Raw genomic sequence first — 13,614 nt, forward strand, 5'->3', positions numbered from 1 at the left:
CATTTCAGAAACTGTGACTCTGCTTGTGAGTTCCCAAAGGGAAAACACTGAGACTTTCAGATCCTGATTCGAAAAATATCCCCCAGCCTCCTTTCAGTTCAGTTATTTTTACGTGAAAAAAAAAAAAACAAAACCTGCCTGGAAGCCATGCCAACCTTGAGTGTGCTGGAAAAATGGGTGCCAAGCCTGACCCAAAGACAGAACTATGCTTGGCAGCCATTGTACTCTGCAAAACAGGCAGGACTGCACACTCTCCCCAGCTCCAGGATCTTGGGGGTTAGGGGGTTGTGAAGGCACCCTGATTCCCGAAGAAAGCTTCTGGGAAGCAGTCACGCCCCAATCCTCCTCCCTGTTTCCTTGGAAGTCCAGTGCCTACAAATAACCAGTCTTAATTTAGTGCCCTGTGTAGCTCAGGGGAGGCCCATCAGTCCTGTCTGATGAATCCACCCCTAAGAGCTTGAGACAGAGAAAGCATCAGCGGTCACACAAGCCACCCACAGTCCACAGAGGGAAGACAAGGCTCCTACAGAGAAGAAACTTTCCTCCCCCTCCTCAATTCCCTGGCTCAGGCTTTCCAGCTCCAGGCGTGAAGAGGAGGGAGGAAGAGTGAATCCTCCCACTTCAGGGTTCAGGGTGCTCAAGGCATTCCTAGAACCTCCAGCACCAAGCCCCCTGGGTTTAGTGTCTGGTCCCAAAAGATACTTTCTTCTGCCCAAACTCTAGATGAAGGCTGGACTGAAAAAAAATAGTTTGGGAGCTCCAGTCACACGAAAACAGTAAAACTCTGTTCTGGGCATCCTATCCTTACCTGCGTGGCTTCCCGCAAGGTACTACCAGCCTGGACAAGTTCAGAGATGGCCATACCTCGGGGGCCCACTTCCCACCTCACTCCCCTGGCACTTCACCAGTCTGTCTCCCCAGCTTACGCTTCTAGGATGAGGCTGGTCTGTGATACGAAAGCGGAAAGGCTGGTCCACTGAGTGGCCAGGGCAGTGAAATGGACCCAGGGCCTTAGTGGGGCAGAAAGGAGCCTTGTCTTTGTGAGAATGTGGTCACGGAAGCTCATCCCTAACCTGTGAATCTGACCTGTGAAATAAAAGGGGTAGTAGACTCGGAGGGGCTACCCTTGAGGTGCCGGATGTCCGTCTGTGAAGTGGGGGTGGTCCTCCAGGGGCTGGGAGCAGGCCCCGGCTGCGCGATCAGGCAGCTGATCCCCAAATTGGGTGTTCCAACTGTGCGATGGGGGTGGGGGAGCGCTGTGTGAAGTGAGGGTCCCGCAGCGGGGGAGGTGGTCAGGTCCCGGCAGTGGGGGCCCGTCCCTGAGGCGGACCGGGCGGGTCCCTGACGAGCAAGCAGGTCCCTGAGGCTGAGCTGGGAGATGGGGGTGGATCCCCGAGGTCGGGGGGTCCGGAGGTGGGGCTGTCCTCGAGGCGAAGGGGTGGCGGCTGTGAGCACGGCGGCTGGCCTGGCCTGGGACTCAGGCCCAGCCCGGGATCCTGTCCCGCCGAGCCGGGGCTGGTCGGCACCAGAGCCGGGACCCGGGCCGCAGCGGGTGGGATTCAGCCCGCCGCTCGCGCGATCGCTCGCGCCCGCCCCGGCCCGTGGGCCCGGGGCCGCGCGCCCCTTGCTGCCTTCTCCCTCAGCCCCTCCAGTCACTCACCGAGGTCGTCCATGGCGGGGGAGCCGCGGGCGCCAGGAGCCGGCTCGGCGTCGCGCTCGCTGCCCGTCCCGGGGCCGCTCCTCGCCGCCGCGCAACTTTTCCGCCGCGAGCCTCGGCCAGGAACGGAACGCGCCGCCGCCGCCGCGCGCGCCCGCGCCCGCCGTACGGCCCGCCCCCGCGAGCACGCGCGCCCCGCCCCCGGCCGCCCCCGCGAGCACGCGCGCCCCGCCCCCGCCGCGCGCTCCGCCCGTGGGGGGCCCCCGCGAGGCTGCCGGCCCCGCCCCGTGCGCACGCTGGCCACGCCCCCTCCGCCGACCCGCGAGAGCGCGCCCAGCCGGGGCGGCTGGCGCCGCTGGGCTGGGCGGCGGCGCCGCCTCGTGGCCAAGCCCGCAGGTGGGAGGCTGCCTGGTTTCCGGTCCTCTGTCAGTCTTTCTGTCTCACGGTCGCATGCCTGACTGTCTGGCTAACATATCCATCCGCCTGTCTGGACGCCTCACAATCTCACCTGTGTCTCTCCGTCCATTGGTCACTCACTTATCAAACCGCTGTTCACTGGAGAGTCAGATTTGTCCGCCCGTCCGTCTACGTCCATCTTTCAGTAAGTTGCCACCCCACCAAAGAAGACCGTAAATTAGTACCCGGTACTTCTTGGAAGGAAAGTTATGACCAACCTAGATAGCATATTGAAAAGCAGAGACATTACTTTCCCAACAAAGGTCTGTCTAGTCAAGGCTATGGTTTTTCCATGTATGGATGTGAGAGTTGGACTGTAAAGAAAGCTGAGCACAGAAGAATTGATGCTTTTGAACTGTGGTGTTGAAGAAGACTTGAGAGTCCCTTGGACCGCAAGGAGATCCAACCAATCCATCCTAAAGGAAATCAGCCCTGGGTGTTCATTGGAAGGACTGATGCTGAAGCTAAAACTCCAGTACTTTGGCCACCTCATGCAAAGGGTTGACTCATTGGAAAAGACTCTGATGCTGGGAAAGATTGGGGGCAGGAGGAGAAGGGGACGACAAAGGATGAGATGGCTGGATGGCATCACCGACTCGATGGACATGGGTTTGGGTAGACTCCAGGAGTTGGTGATGGACAGAGAGGCCTGGCGCTGCGATTCATGGAGTTGTAGAGTCGGACACGACTGAGCGACTGAACTGAAGGCTGGGGATGTTTGAAGGACCTTTCCTGGGGTCACCCTCTGGATCTGTGGCAGTGCAATCTCTCAGCCCAGCCTTTGAGGCCAGATTCAATATTGTCAAGGTTTGTTGTTGTTTAGTCACTAAGGCGTATCTGACTTTTTGTGACCCCCAAGGACTGGAGCTCGCCAGGCTCCTCTGCCCATAGAATTCTCCAGGCAAGAATACTGGAGTGGGCCATTTCTTTCTCTAGGGGAATCTTCTCTTCCCAACCCAGGGATCAAACCCACTCTCTGGGGTCTTCTGCACTGGATTGTTTACTGCTGAACTACCCAGGGAAGCCCATTTTCAAGGTTATATATTCTTTAATTTTACACATATCCATTGTCCCTAGAAGGAGACTTCCAAAATTCTGGGCAGAGCAGAAAGGACCCCACCTTAGACCCTAAGGGAAAAACTACAAGGAGGTTACACCCAGTGCTGGGCATGGTTTCCTGAAACACCCCACTGCACCCCAGACCCCAGAGGGGCTTTGCTCTCACAGACTCAGAAATCATGTGATAGCACCACCTGCCATTTTTTTTTTTCCCACCTGCCATGTATTGAGTCCCAGCACTATCAATAGAATGAACAGGCTGTGAGCTGGGTGCTTTCCGTGCTTTCTTGCATTTAATTCTGACCACAAGCCTAGGAAATGACCACTAGTATCCCCTTTTTCAGTTGGAAAAGTTAAGACCAGAGAGATCGAGTTACCTGAGGTCACGGAGCCAATAAGTGGGAAGACTGAGATCTGAACCTGAGAAGGCCTAGCTAAGGCCTCTGTAGGACACCTGCTACTCTGCCGGGTGAAACTATCGTCCTTAGACCAATCCCACAGCATACACGTGTCCCTGTTTCGAAGGTCTCAAACCCTTTTCTTTTTTAAGGTGGATCCACTATTTTTTAGTACTTATTTATTTACTTGGCTCTGTTGGGTCTTAGTTGTGTCATGTGGGATTCTTCGTTGTGGCTCTCAGGCTCTCTAGTTGGAGTGTACAGGCTTAATTGTTCCCTGGCATGTGGGATCCTAGTTCCCCAACCAACGATCAAACCCAAGTTCCTTGCATTGCCAGGTGGATTCTTGACCTTTGAACCACTGAGGAAGTCCCTCAAACCTTTCTTTTCAAAGCAATATTCCCTGGAAAGGAAAACATCAATTAAGCCAGCAATTATGCCTTTGGTGGGTAAAGTTCTAAGGAGGGGCTTCCCTGGTGGCTCATTCGGGGAAAAAAATCTGTCTGCAATGTGAGAGGTGGGTTTGATCTGTCAGGAAGATCCCCTGGAGAAGCGAATGACTACTCACTTCAGTATTCTTGCCTGGAGACTCCCATGGACAGAGGAGCCCAGCGGGCTACAGTCCATGGGGTTGCAGAGTCAGACATGACTGAGTGACTAAGCACACCAACTTGAATGTTCTAAAGAGAACTGAGGCTTTGCGGCTCAGTGCTGTGACCTTGGACATTCAGTCCCTTACCTGGGATTTCCTCCTCTCGGGACTCCCATCCCCAAGCCATCAGTCTTGGTTAATTCAAACCAGGTTTTCTCATACTTCCTCAAGATGAACTGATGTTGCCTCTCCTCGATACCCAGAATGGGGTCCATATGGCACTGTTCTGGATTCCCATTGTAACTTAAAGGGAAACTTTCACCATATCCAGAGCCCTTGATGTCCTGCAAATAAGGAGGAGCCCTTGATGTCCTCAAATTCCTTTCATCAGGAACTCACTTGTGTGTGTGTGATCAGTCACTCAGTCATGCCCAACTGTTTGTGACCACATGGAGCTCGCCAGGCTCCTCTGCCCATGGAATTTTCTAGCAACAATACTGGAGCAGGTTGCATTTCCTCCTCCAGGGGACCTTCCTGACCCAGGGATCTTACCCGCATCTCTTGCTTCTCTTGCATTGCAGGCAGATTTCTTTACCACTGAGCCAGCAAGGAAGGGAAACCCACTTAGGTGGCACCAACTTTAACTTTCAAATGAAACAGCATGTCTACAAAAGGAAAAGTCATGACGTCTACATCATAAATCTGAAGAGAACCTTGCAGAAGCTTCTGTTGGCAGCTCATGCCATCGTTGTCATTGAAAGCCCAGTGGACATCAGCGTCATTTCCTCCGAGAATACTGGCCTGCGGGCTGTGCTGAACTTTGCTGCTGCCACTGGAGCCATTCCTATTGCTGGCTGCTCCACTCTTGGAACCTTCACTAACCAGATCCAGGCAGCCTTCCAGGAGCCAAGGCTTCTGCTCGTTACGAATCGCAGGGCAGACCACCAGCCTCTCACAGAAGTCTCTTCACCTGCCTTCCATTGATCTATGTGACACAGACTCTCCTCTCTGCTCCGTGGCCCCAGCCATCGCGTGTGACAATGGAGCTCACTCAGTGGGTCTGACGTGGTGGGTGCTCGCCAGAGAAGTTCTGCGAATGCATGACACCATCTCCTGTGAACACCCTGGAAGGTCATGCCCGATCTTTCCTTCTATGGAGATGCTGACAGGGATTGAAAAGGAAGAGCGGGTGGCAGCTAAGAAGGTTGTGACCAGGGAGGCATTTCAGGGTGAATGGACCGCTCCAGCTCCTGAGTTCACCGATGCTCAACCTGAGGTGGTGGACTGGTCCGGAGGTGTGCAGGAGCTCTCTGGGCCTATTCCACTGTTCCCCATGAAGACTGGCCTGCAGCTCCCACCACTCAGGCCACTGAATGAGTAGGAACAACCACTGTGGTTGTTGAGGAATAACCACAACAGGCTTAAGCTGTTCTTCTACCAACGTTTTTTTTTGGCTGCACTGGGTCTTAGTTGCAGCATGCAGAATCTTTAGTTATGGCATGCAAATGCTTAGTTGCAGCATGTAGGACCTAGTTCCCCAACCAAGGATCAAACCCAGGCCCCCTGCATTGGAAGCACAGAGTCTTAGCCACTGGACCACCAGGTAGGGGGGTGGGAAGGTTTCCACAAACTCTTTAAATGGAAATAGGTTGATGGAAAATAAACAGTCTCTAAAAAAAAAAAAAAAAAGAACTGACATTGACAGGACACGGATGGACAGTGCTGCCAAAACTGAATTCAGGGTCCCCACGGTGAGAAGACAACCTCCCAGAAGGCGGAGGTACCTTGGGGCCACTCCATGGCCAGGGTTGCCGAGGACCCGCTGGTCCATGGAATGTCTGTCTCTTCGTGTGGTTGTTCTCTCCATGTTCATGGCTCTGGATGCCTCTTCCTGTCCCAGCCCACGGGCCCCTCTGCTCAGGACTGTAGGGTAGAGGTTAATTACACACCTCAGTGGACTGAGAAAGACCCAATCCCAGTTATCTTCCTTGATGGTGGTGAATCTCGGTCCATTTTACTCTTTGCATCTGTTTCCTCCTCTGCAGAAAGTAGATAAATAATAGGTTCCTGTCAGAGTCTTCATAGGATTAAACAAGATACTACACATTTACACCTTGGTATATCCCTGTCATCAACAAGCACTGTCTAACTCAGGGATCAGCATGCCGTGCTCAGTTGCTCAGTGGTGTCCAAGTCTTTGTAATCCCATAGACTGTAGCCTACCAGGCTCCTATGTCCATAGCATTTTCCAGGTAAGAATACTGGACTGGGTTGCCATTTCCTGCTCCAGGGAACTCAGGGCTTATTCCCTAGAAACAAAATGCAATGTATGTAATTAAAAATTTTCTAGTAGCCACATTGAAAAAGATCAAAAGAAATAGTTAAAATGAATCTTAGTATATTTTATCTAACCCAGTCTATCCTAAATAGTTGTTACCATTTCAACTTGTAATCAATATAAAAATATCAGTTAGATAGCTCATTTCTTTTTTAATAAGAAGTCTCTGAAATCACATTTGCATGTTACACTTACACCACATTTCATTTCCACTAGCCACAGTCCTAGTACTCAAGAGCCTCTTGTTGGCTAGTGGCTACCACCCTGGACGGCACAGATTTAAATGTTAGCTGGCATCATTATTTGGGGGAGTGGGGAGATTTCAACATAAAACCCATTTTCTCAGAAAACAATTCCTTGGCCTGGTAGACTATGTCAGGGCTCCTGTGATTATGACCTGTTTTTAGCACTCCTCATAATTGTACAGTTGACTCTTGGAAAACACTGGTTTGAACTGCACAGGTCCACTAATAAGCAGGTGGGTTGCTTTTTTTTTTTGTCTGCTTGGCTTGCAGAATCTTACTTCCCTGATTAAACCTGTGATCTGGAAAGTGAACGCCCCGAAGAATCCTAACCACTGGACTGCCAGGGAATTACAAAGTTATTACAAAGGATTTTTTGTAATAACAAAAAATTACAAAGGATTTTTTTTTTCAACAAATGTAGATAGTACTACAAGACCTGAGATTAATTGAATTTGTGAATGCAGAACCGGAGACACAGGGCTGACTATGGCACTTAAGCATCTAAGGATTTTGGTATATTGGGGCTCCTGGAACCAATCATAGATACCGGGGAACTGTAATGAAATACGCACTTGCTTGCATCTGTCTGTCTTCTCCCAGATTCTAGGCTACAGGAAGGCAAAGGCCAGGTCTGTCTCATTCACTGCTCTACCCAGTGCCTAGCACGGGACACAGGATATAGTAAGTGCTCAATAAAAATATATTGTCTGAATAACATCTATTAATTGAATGAATTAAATTTACCACTGCACTGGGCTTCCCTGGTGGCTCGGAGGTTAAAGTATCTGCCTCCAATGCGGGAGACCCAGGTTCGATCCCTGGGTCAGGAAGATCCTCTGGAGAAGGAAATGGTAACCCACTCCGGTATTCTTACCTGGACAATCCCATGGACAGAGAAGCCTGGTAGGCTACAGTCCATGGGGTCGCAAAGAGTTGGACACGATTGAGTGACTTCACTTTCACTTAATTGATGTTGGGAATAAAGAGGGGATGTGTGTGTATGTTAGTCACTCAGTCATGTCCAACTCTTTGCGATCCCATGGACTGTAGCCCACCAGGCTCCTCTGTCCATGGAATTTTCCAGGCAAGAATACTGGAGTGGGTTGCCATGCCTGCTTTATGGAGATCTTCCCAGCCCAGGGATCGAACCTGCCTCTCCTGTGTCTCCTGCATTGGCAGACAGGGTCTTTACTGCTGCACCCCCTGGGAAGCCCAAAAAGATCCCTGTGGTGATGGTTTAGTTGCTCAGTCATGTCCGACTCCTGTGACCCCATAGACTGTACCTCACCAGGCTCCTCTGTCCATGGGATTCTCCAGGCAAGAATACTGGAGTGTGTTGCCATTTCCTTCTCCAGGGGATCTTCCCAACCCAGGAATAAAACCCAGGTGTCCTGCATTGCAGGCAGGTTTCCATAATTCCCCCCAAATTAATGACCAGTTGTAGATTCTTATAGACCACTGTTTTTCACACATATTGAGAACATTTATTGCTTAGCATGTGGGAAACACCTGTTAAGTCATTTACATTATTATCTCATTTAATCCTTGCAAAGATCCGATGGGGAGTTCTATGCCTGTTTTCCAGGCCAGGAAACTGAGGCCCATAAATGAAGTCACCTGCCCTATGTCACACAGGTACGATGTGGCAAAGCCGGGATTCAAACCCAGGACCATCTGACTTCAGAGTCTAGGTCATAGCTCCTGAAGGGAGGCTTGGGGATTGTGTCACACCCCTCAGCAAGTTTAAACTTCCCCAGAAGGCTTGGACACAGTGCCTTGAGAAGACTCTGCTATTCCTGAATTTGGGGGGCCACCCCCAACTCCCCTAGGGCAGGAAATGGGGAAACCCACTTCAGTATTCTTGCCTGGAGAATCCCATGGAGAGGGGAACCTGGCAGGCTCTAGGGTCCATAGGGTGGCAAAGAGTCAGACACAACTGAAACAACTTAACATACATGCGCCCCCCACTCACTGTCCTGCTTAAAACCTTGCTGACGCCAAAATAAAGCCCAATGACTCCCCAGGACCTCTGACCTCATTGGAGGATCCAGGGCAAGGTATCTTCTCCTCAACTCTCCTTTCTCAGCTCCGGTCATAGGGAATGACTTTCAATTCCCCCAAGAGGCCACATTTTCCTGGCTCCAGACCCCTGCTGATAACTTGGCTGAAATGCATTCTGTCCTCTTTCTCCTGGCTAACTTCTCTCTTCCCTCATTTCACAGCTCAACCACCCCCTCCTCCAGGAAGCATTCCCTGACCACCACCCAGGCTTGGATAATTGATCGTACAACACCCACCAAAGTATATAACCATGTCAGGCACTACAGGGAGCCTTTTCCCTATATAATCTCATTTAACACCCACAAAATCTCTACAGCACTGGCACATCAGAATGATCTGGAAAGCTTTATTAAAAAAATTTTTTTTTCGCCCCAGAACTAACACTCAGAAATTCTGATTGAGTTGACCCAGAATGCAGCCTGGGTATCAGGATTTGTTAAAAGTTCCCCAGATGAAATTTTAAATGCTCAGCCAGGGTGGAGACCCACTGGCTTCTGAGATAGATGTGATGACTCCGACACGCCTTTTTCAGCCAGGAAAACTGAGGCACAGAGAAGTTAAGTAAGCAGCCTAAGGTCATGCAGCTAGTGAACGATGGAGCAAGGATTATACACATATATATAGTAATTTAATTAATTTATTTATTTTTAGCTGTGCTGAGTCTTTGTTGTTGTGCAGGCTTTTTCCTACTTCTGGTGAGCCGGGGCTTCTCTCTAGTTGTAATGTACTCATTGAGGTAGCTTCTTTTGTTGCGGAGCACAAGCTCTAGGGAGTGCAAGCTTCAGTAGTTGTGACACTTGGGCTCAGTAGTTGTGGTTCCCAGGCTCTAGAGCACAGACTCAATAGTTGCGGTGCCCGGGCTTAGTTGCTCTGCGGCATGTGGAATCTTCCCAGAAAGTGAAGTCGCTCAGTCGTGTCCGACTCTTTGCAACCCCATAGACGGTAGCCTACCAGGCTCCTCCGTCCATGGGATTTTCCAGGCAAGAGTACTGGAGTGGGTTGCCATTTCCTTCTCCAGAGAATCTTCCCGACCCAGGGATCGAACTCAGGTCTCCCGAGTTGGAGGCAGATGCTTTACCGTCTGAGCCACCAGGGAAGCCAGACCAGGGATCAAATCCAGATCAATCCCTGTCTCCTACATTGGCAGGCAGACTCTTTACCACTGAGCCACCAGGGAAGCCCTGGAGCAAGGATTTGAACCCAGAAAGTCTGTTTTCAAAGCTTCATGGAAAAAAAAACAGTTGGTCTCAGCTCATTTCCCCAGTGATGAAGAAATGAGAGCCAGCTCCCTTCTGAGACAGACACTGAGGGCCCCTCGGGCATGGGATATTTTTAACCAAGAGAAGCCAGTGATTTCTGCAGCCAGCCTGCAGTGACTCGAACACTGGGAAGATTGTTTCGGGGCTTATGGACCCTCTCACTGCTGAAATATTCCTCTGAGTCCAGCCTTCTGTCCCCTGAAGCCAGTAGGTCCAGGCTGGCTCAGGCGACAAGGGTGGAGGGGGTGGGGTGGGGATTGGCTCCATCTGGAACCGATGTTTCCAAGCATATTTCCATACATGGTGGAAGGGGAGAGGGTCAGGATTACCTCACCCAACCCAGCCCCTTCTCCCTGCTTTCTGCCTGGAAAGGAGAACAAACAAGTGTTGGAACTGGATATGATTTCACCCTCCTCCTCTTCCCCTCCCTAACCCAGAAGAGTCCTGTGAAAGCTGTAGGACATGTCTAAACACACACATCGAACATTCTCCAGACGCTCTCCTATGTGGCTTTGTGGGAGGATTCATTGGTATAGTGTTGGGGGAACCCAACTTGGGGGCATCTCTTAAAATGCAAAATATGGAGAATTCCCTGGTGGTCCAGTGGTTAGGATGCCACGCTTTCACGGCTGAGAGCGCCCTTGCAGTGCAGCCCAAGGAAAATTAAAATGCAAAATGTGGGACTTGCCCTGGTGGTCCAGTGGTTAGGAATCTGCCTTCCAATGCAGGGGAGGAGGATTCCATCCCTTGTTAGGGAACTAAGATCCCACACTCTGCACAACACAAGGAGAAGCTCGGGTGCAGCAGCAGACCCAGGGCAGCAAAAAAAAAAAAGAACTACTAAATAAAGTTCTAAGAAAAATAAATAAAATGCAAAATATGAATGGCTTTTGTGCAAGCAATCTCATCAACAGAAGTTCCCCTAGAGATAGCTTATTGGGAGGCAGAATTCCCCCCAAAATACCCCATGAGTTGGCAAAGATGCACATTCAAGGATGTTCATCACAGCATTGCTCATCATTGGAAAAAACTGGCAACCACCCAAATGTCCATCCATAGGGGACTGGTGAGCTGAAGTGGGATGTATCTATATGGGAAATGGGAAGAGGAGAGCTATGTGCTGACATGGAAAATAGGTCCACCATCTCAGTTTAGCAGAAAGAAAAAGGAAATAGTAGAACTAGATGTGGGATTCCCCAGTGGCTCAGCCTGTCTCCAAAGCAGGAGATGCAAGTTCGATCACTGGGTCAGGAAGATCCCCTGGAGGAGGGCACAGCAACCCACTCCAGTATTCTTGCCTGGAGAATCCCATGGACAGAGGAATCTGGCGGGCTACAGTCCATGAGGTCACAAAGAGTTGGACACGACTGAAGCTACTGAGCATGCACACACACAGAACTGAATGTAGAGTATAATCCAATGTTTTTAATAATTAGGCTGACACAGAAATAGAACAATTTGGAGGAATAATCTCACCTATCTGTGGCTGTTTCCTCTAGTCCTGGAGGTGGAATTATGGTGATTATTGACTGTCCCTGCTGTATATATATGTATGCATATATATAATATCTGGATTTGATATACCAACATGCAGTAATTTTATTACTAGATAAAAGTTAGATAGTGAAACAGAAACTTATGTGAAAATCAAATGGATCCACTTGAAAATGTGTTCATTTTATGTTCTGTGAATTTTACTTCAATTAAAAAAAAAAGTCATTGTAACTCAAACTACCCAAAGAAAAATTCCAGTAGAGCTGAGAGCAGAATATTACATGTATGTTCCATGAATTTTACCTTTAAGTAAAACACACTGGGGTTTTCCTAGTGGTCCTGTGGTTAATTCAGGAGATAGTGGTTCAATCCCTGGTCCGGGAAGATCCCGCATGGCTCAGGGCAACTGAGCCCGTGCGCCGCAACTACTGAGCCTGTGCTCTGGAGCCAGGAAGCTGCAGCTACTGAGCCCATGTGCAGCAGCTACTGAAGCCCTCACGCCCTACAGCCTGTGCTCCACAGCAAGAGAATCCATCGCAATAAGAAGTCTGCGCACACACCTAGAGGGTAGTCCCCACTCTCCAGAAGTAGAGAAAGTTCAAGTGCAGCAATGAAGATCAAGCACAACCGAAAATAAATAAATAAGTATTTTTAAGAAATCACTGTTTTGGTTTTCAGCATTGTTTTGTTCATATTATTGGTGCTCGTTCTATGCTTTTCTTTCTTGTAATTGCTTATAAATGAGTCATTACTTACTTGTTATTATGAATTCCAAGAAAATCACACACACACACACACACACACACACAATCACATGTTTGCTAGAGTATCATCTGACTTTATAATTAACACAAAATTTGCCATGGGAGGGAGCATTCTTGTTTTGTCTCTTCCAGACCTGTTTTGACACCCAGGTTAGCCATCTTGGCACCCAACTAGGGTGAAAAGAAATGGTTGGAGTGCATTTGCAGACCACACTATCATAGATATTTTTAGCTCCTTGAAATTTCAGTCTTTCGGTAGCACATGTTGGCTCCTCTTGTAGTTCCCACATTTGGGATGCCCCTTTGGCAGCAGTCACTGACCCCCTCTTTCCATCAATTCTGATACATTTGGGTCAATTAAGGACTCTTCTTCCCTTTTCTGGGACCACAGGGTATTCCTTGGTCTTACCAAACCTTCCCTGGGTTCCAGAGAAGTGACGTTAATTTATCTTACTTAGCCATATTTTTATGACTGGTCAGAAAGTGGTTTGAAGGCATGGTTGTGGAAAGAAAAAGGCTTTTTTAGTACCAAACAGTTCCTATGTCAAGGATCATTCATTCCACAGATTACTGACTACACAGGGGAAAGTGCACGTTTACAACAGAGAGAGAGCAGTTACTGCTTACCCTGGCATTTAAATTCAGCATTGATTATAGTGGCAGGTGTAATACCAAGTTCACAAGGCCATCTCTAAAATCCTGTTGAATCAAATCAAGCTGTGGTCTTGGTTACAGGAAATAAGGGGAACACAATCAGTGAAGTTGGAATGTGAGAGTTAGATAACTGTCTTCAGCTCTTAAAAAAAATCACTGTCATGAAGGAAAGAAAAAAGGCAGAGGGACTTGCTGAGTTTTTTTTTTTTTTTTTGCTATACAATAGGTCCTTGTTGGTTATCCATTTTAAATATAGCTGTGACCTTCCCAGAGTCACTGCTATCCCTTCCCCTTGGTTGCTGGGATTTTTAAGAACTGTAGATGGAAAATAACATGCAAAAGAAAGCCACTCTGAAAGATAATTTGGCAGCTTCTAAAAAAACTAAACATGCAACTGACTATACAACCCAGAAAATTAAAAAAAACTTATGCTCAGAGACTTCCCTGATGGTCCAGTGGATAAAAATTCGCCTGCCAAGGCAGGGGATTGGGGTTTGATCCCTGATCCAGGAAGATTCCACAGGCTGCGGAGCAACTAAGCCTGAGAGCCACAACTCCTGAGCCTGTGTGCCCTGGAGCCTGTACTTCACAAGAGAAGCCATTGAAATGAGAAGACTGCACAACACAGCAAAGAGCA

At 49.2% G+C, this 13,614-nt stretch overlaps 1 protein-coding gene and 1 pseudogene across 2 annotated transcripts in view; one reads left to right on the forward strand and one right to left on the reverse strand.

Moving 5' to 3' along the window:
• PXN (paxillin) overlaps positions 1 to 1,753 on the reverse strand; it is a 42,807-nt gene extending 41,054 nt beyond the window's left edge. For both annotated transcript variants that reach the window (XM_068990064.1, XM_068990063.1), the window contains exon 1: positions 1,661 to 1,753. In XM_068990064.1, coding sequence (XP_068846165.1) covers positions 1,661 to 1,673 — 13 coding nt within the window. In that variant the 5' untranslated portion in view covers positions 1,674 to 1,753. The remainder of the gene's footprint in view (positions 1 to 1,660) is intronic.
• LOC138093566 (small ribosomal subunit protein uS2-like) lies at positions 1,672 to 5,543 on the forward strand (annotated as a pseudogene).
• The last annotated feature ends 8,071 nt before the right edge of the window (positions 5,544 to 13,614 follow it).

Source organism: Capricornis sumatraensis, chromosome 17 (genome assembly GCF_032405125.1).
Source record: "Capricornis sumatraensis isolate serow.1 chromosome 17, serow.2, whole genome shotgun sequence".
Lineage (NCBI taxonomy): Eukaryota > Metazoa > Chordata > Mammalia > Artiodactyla > Bovidae > Capricornis > Capricornis sumatraensis.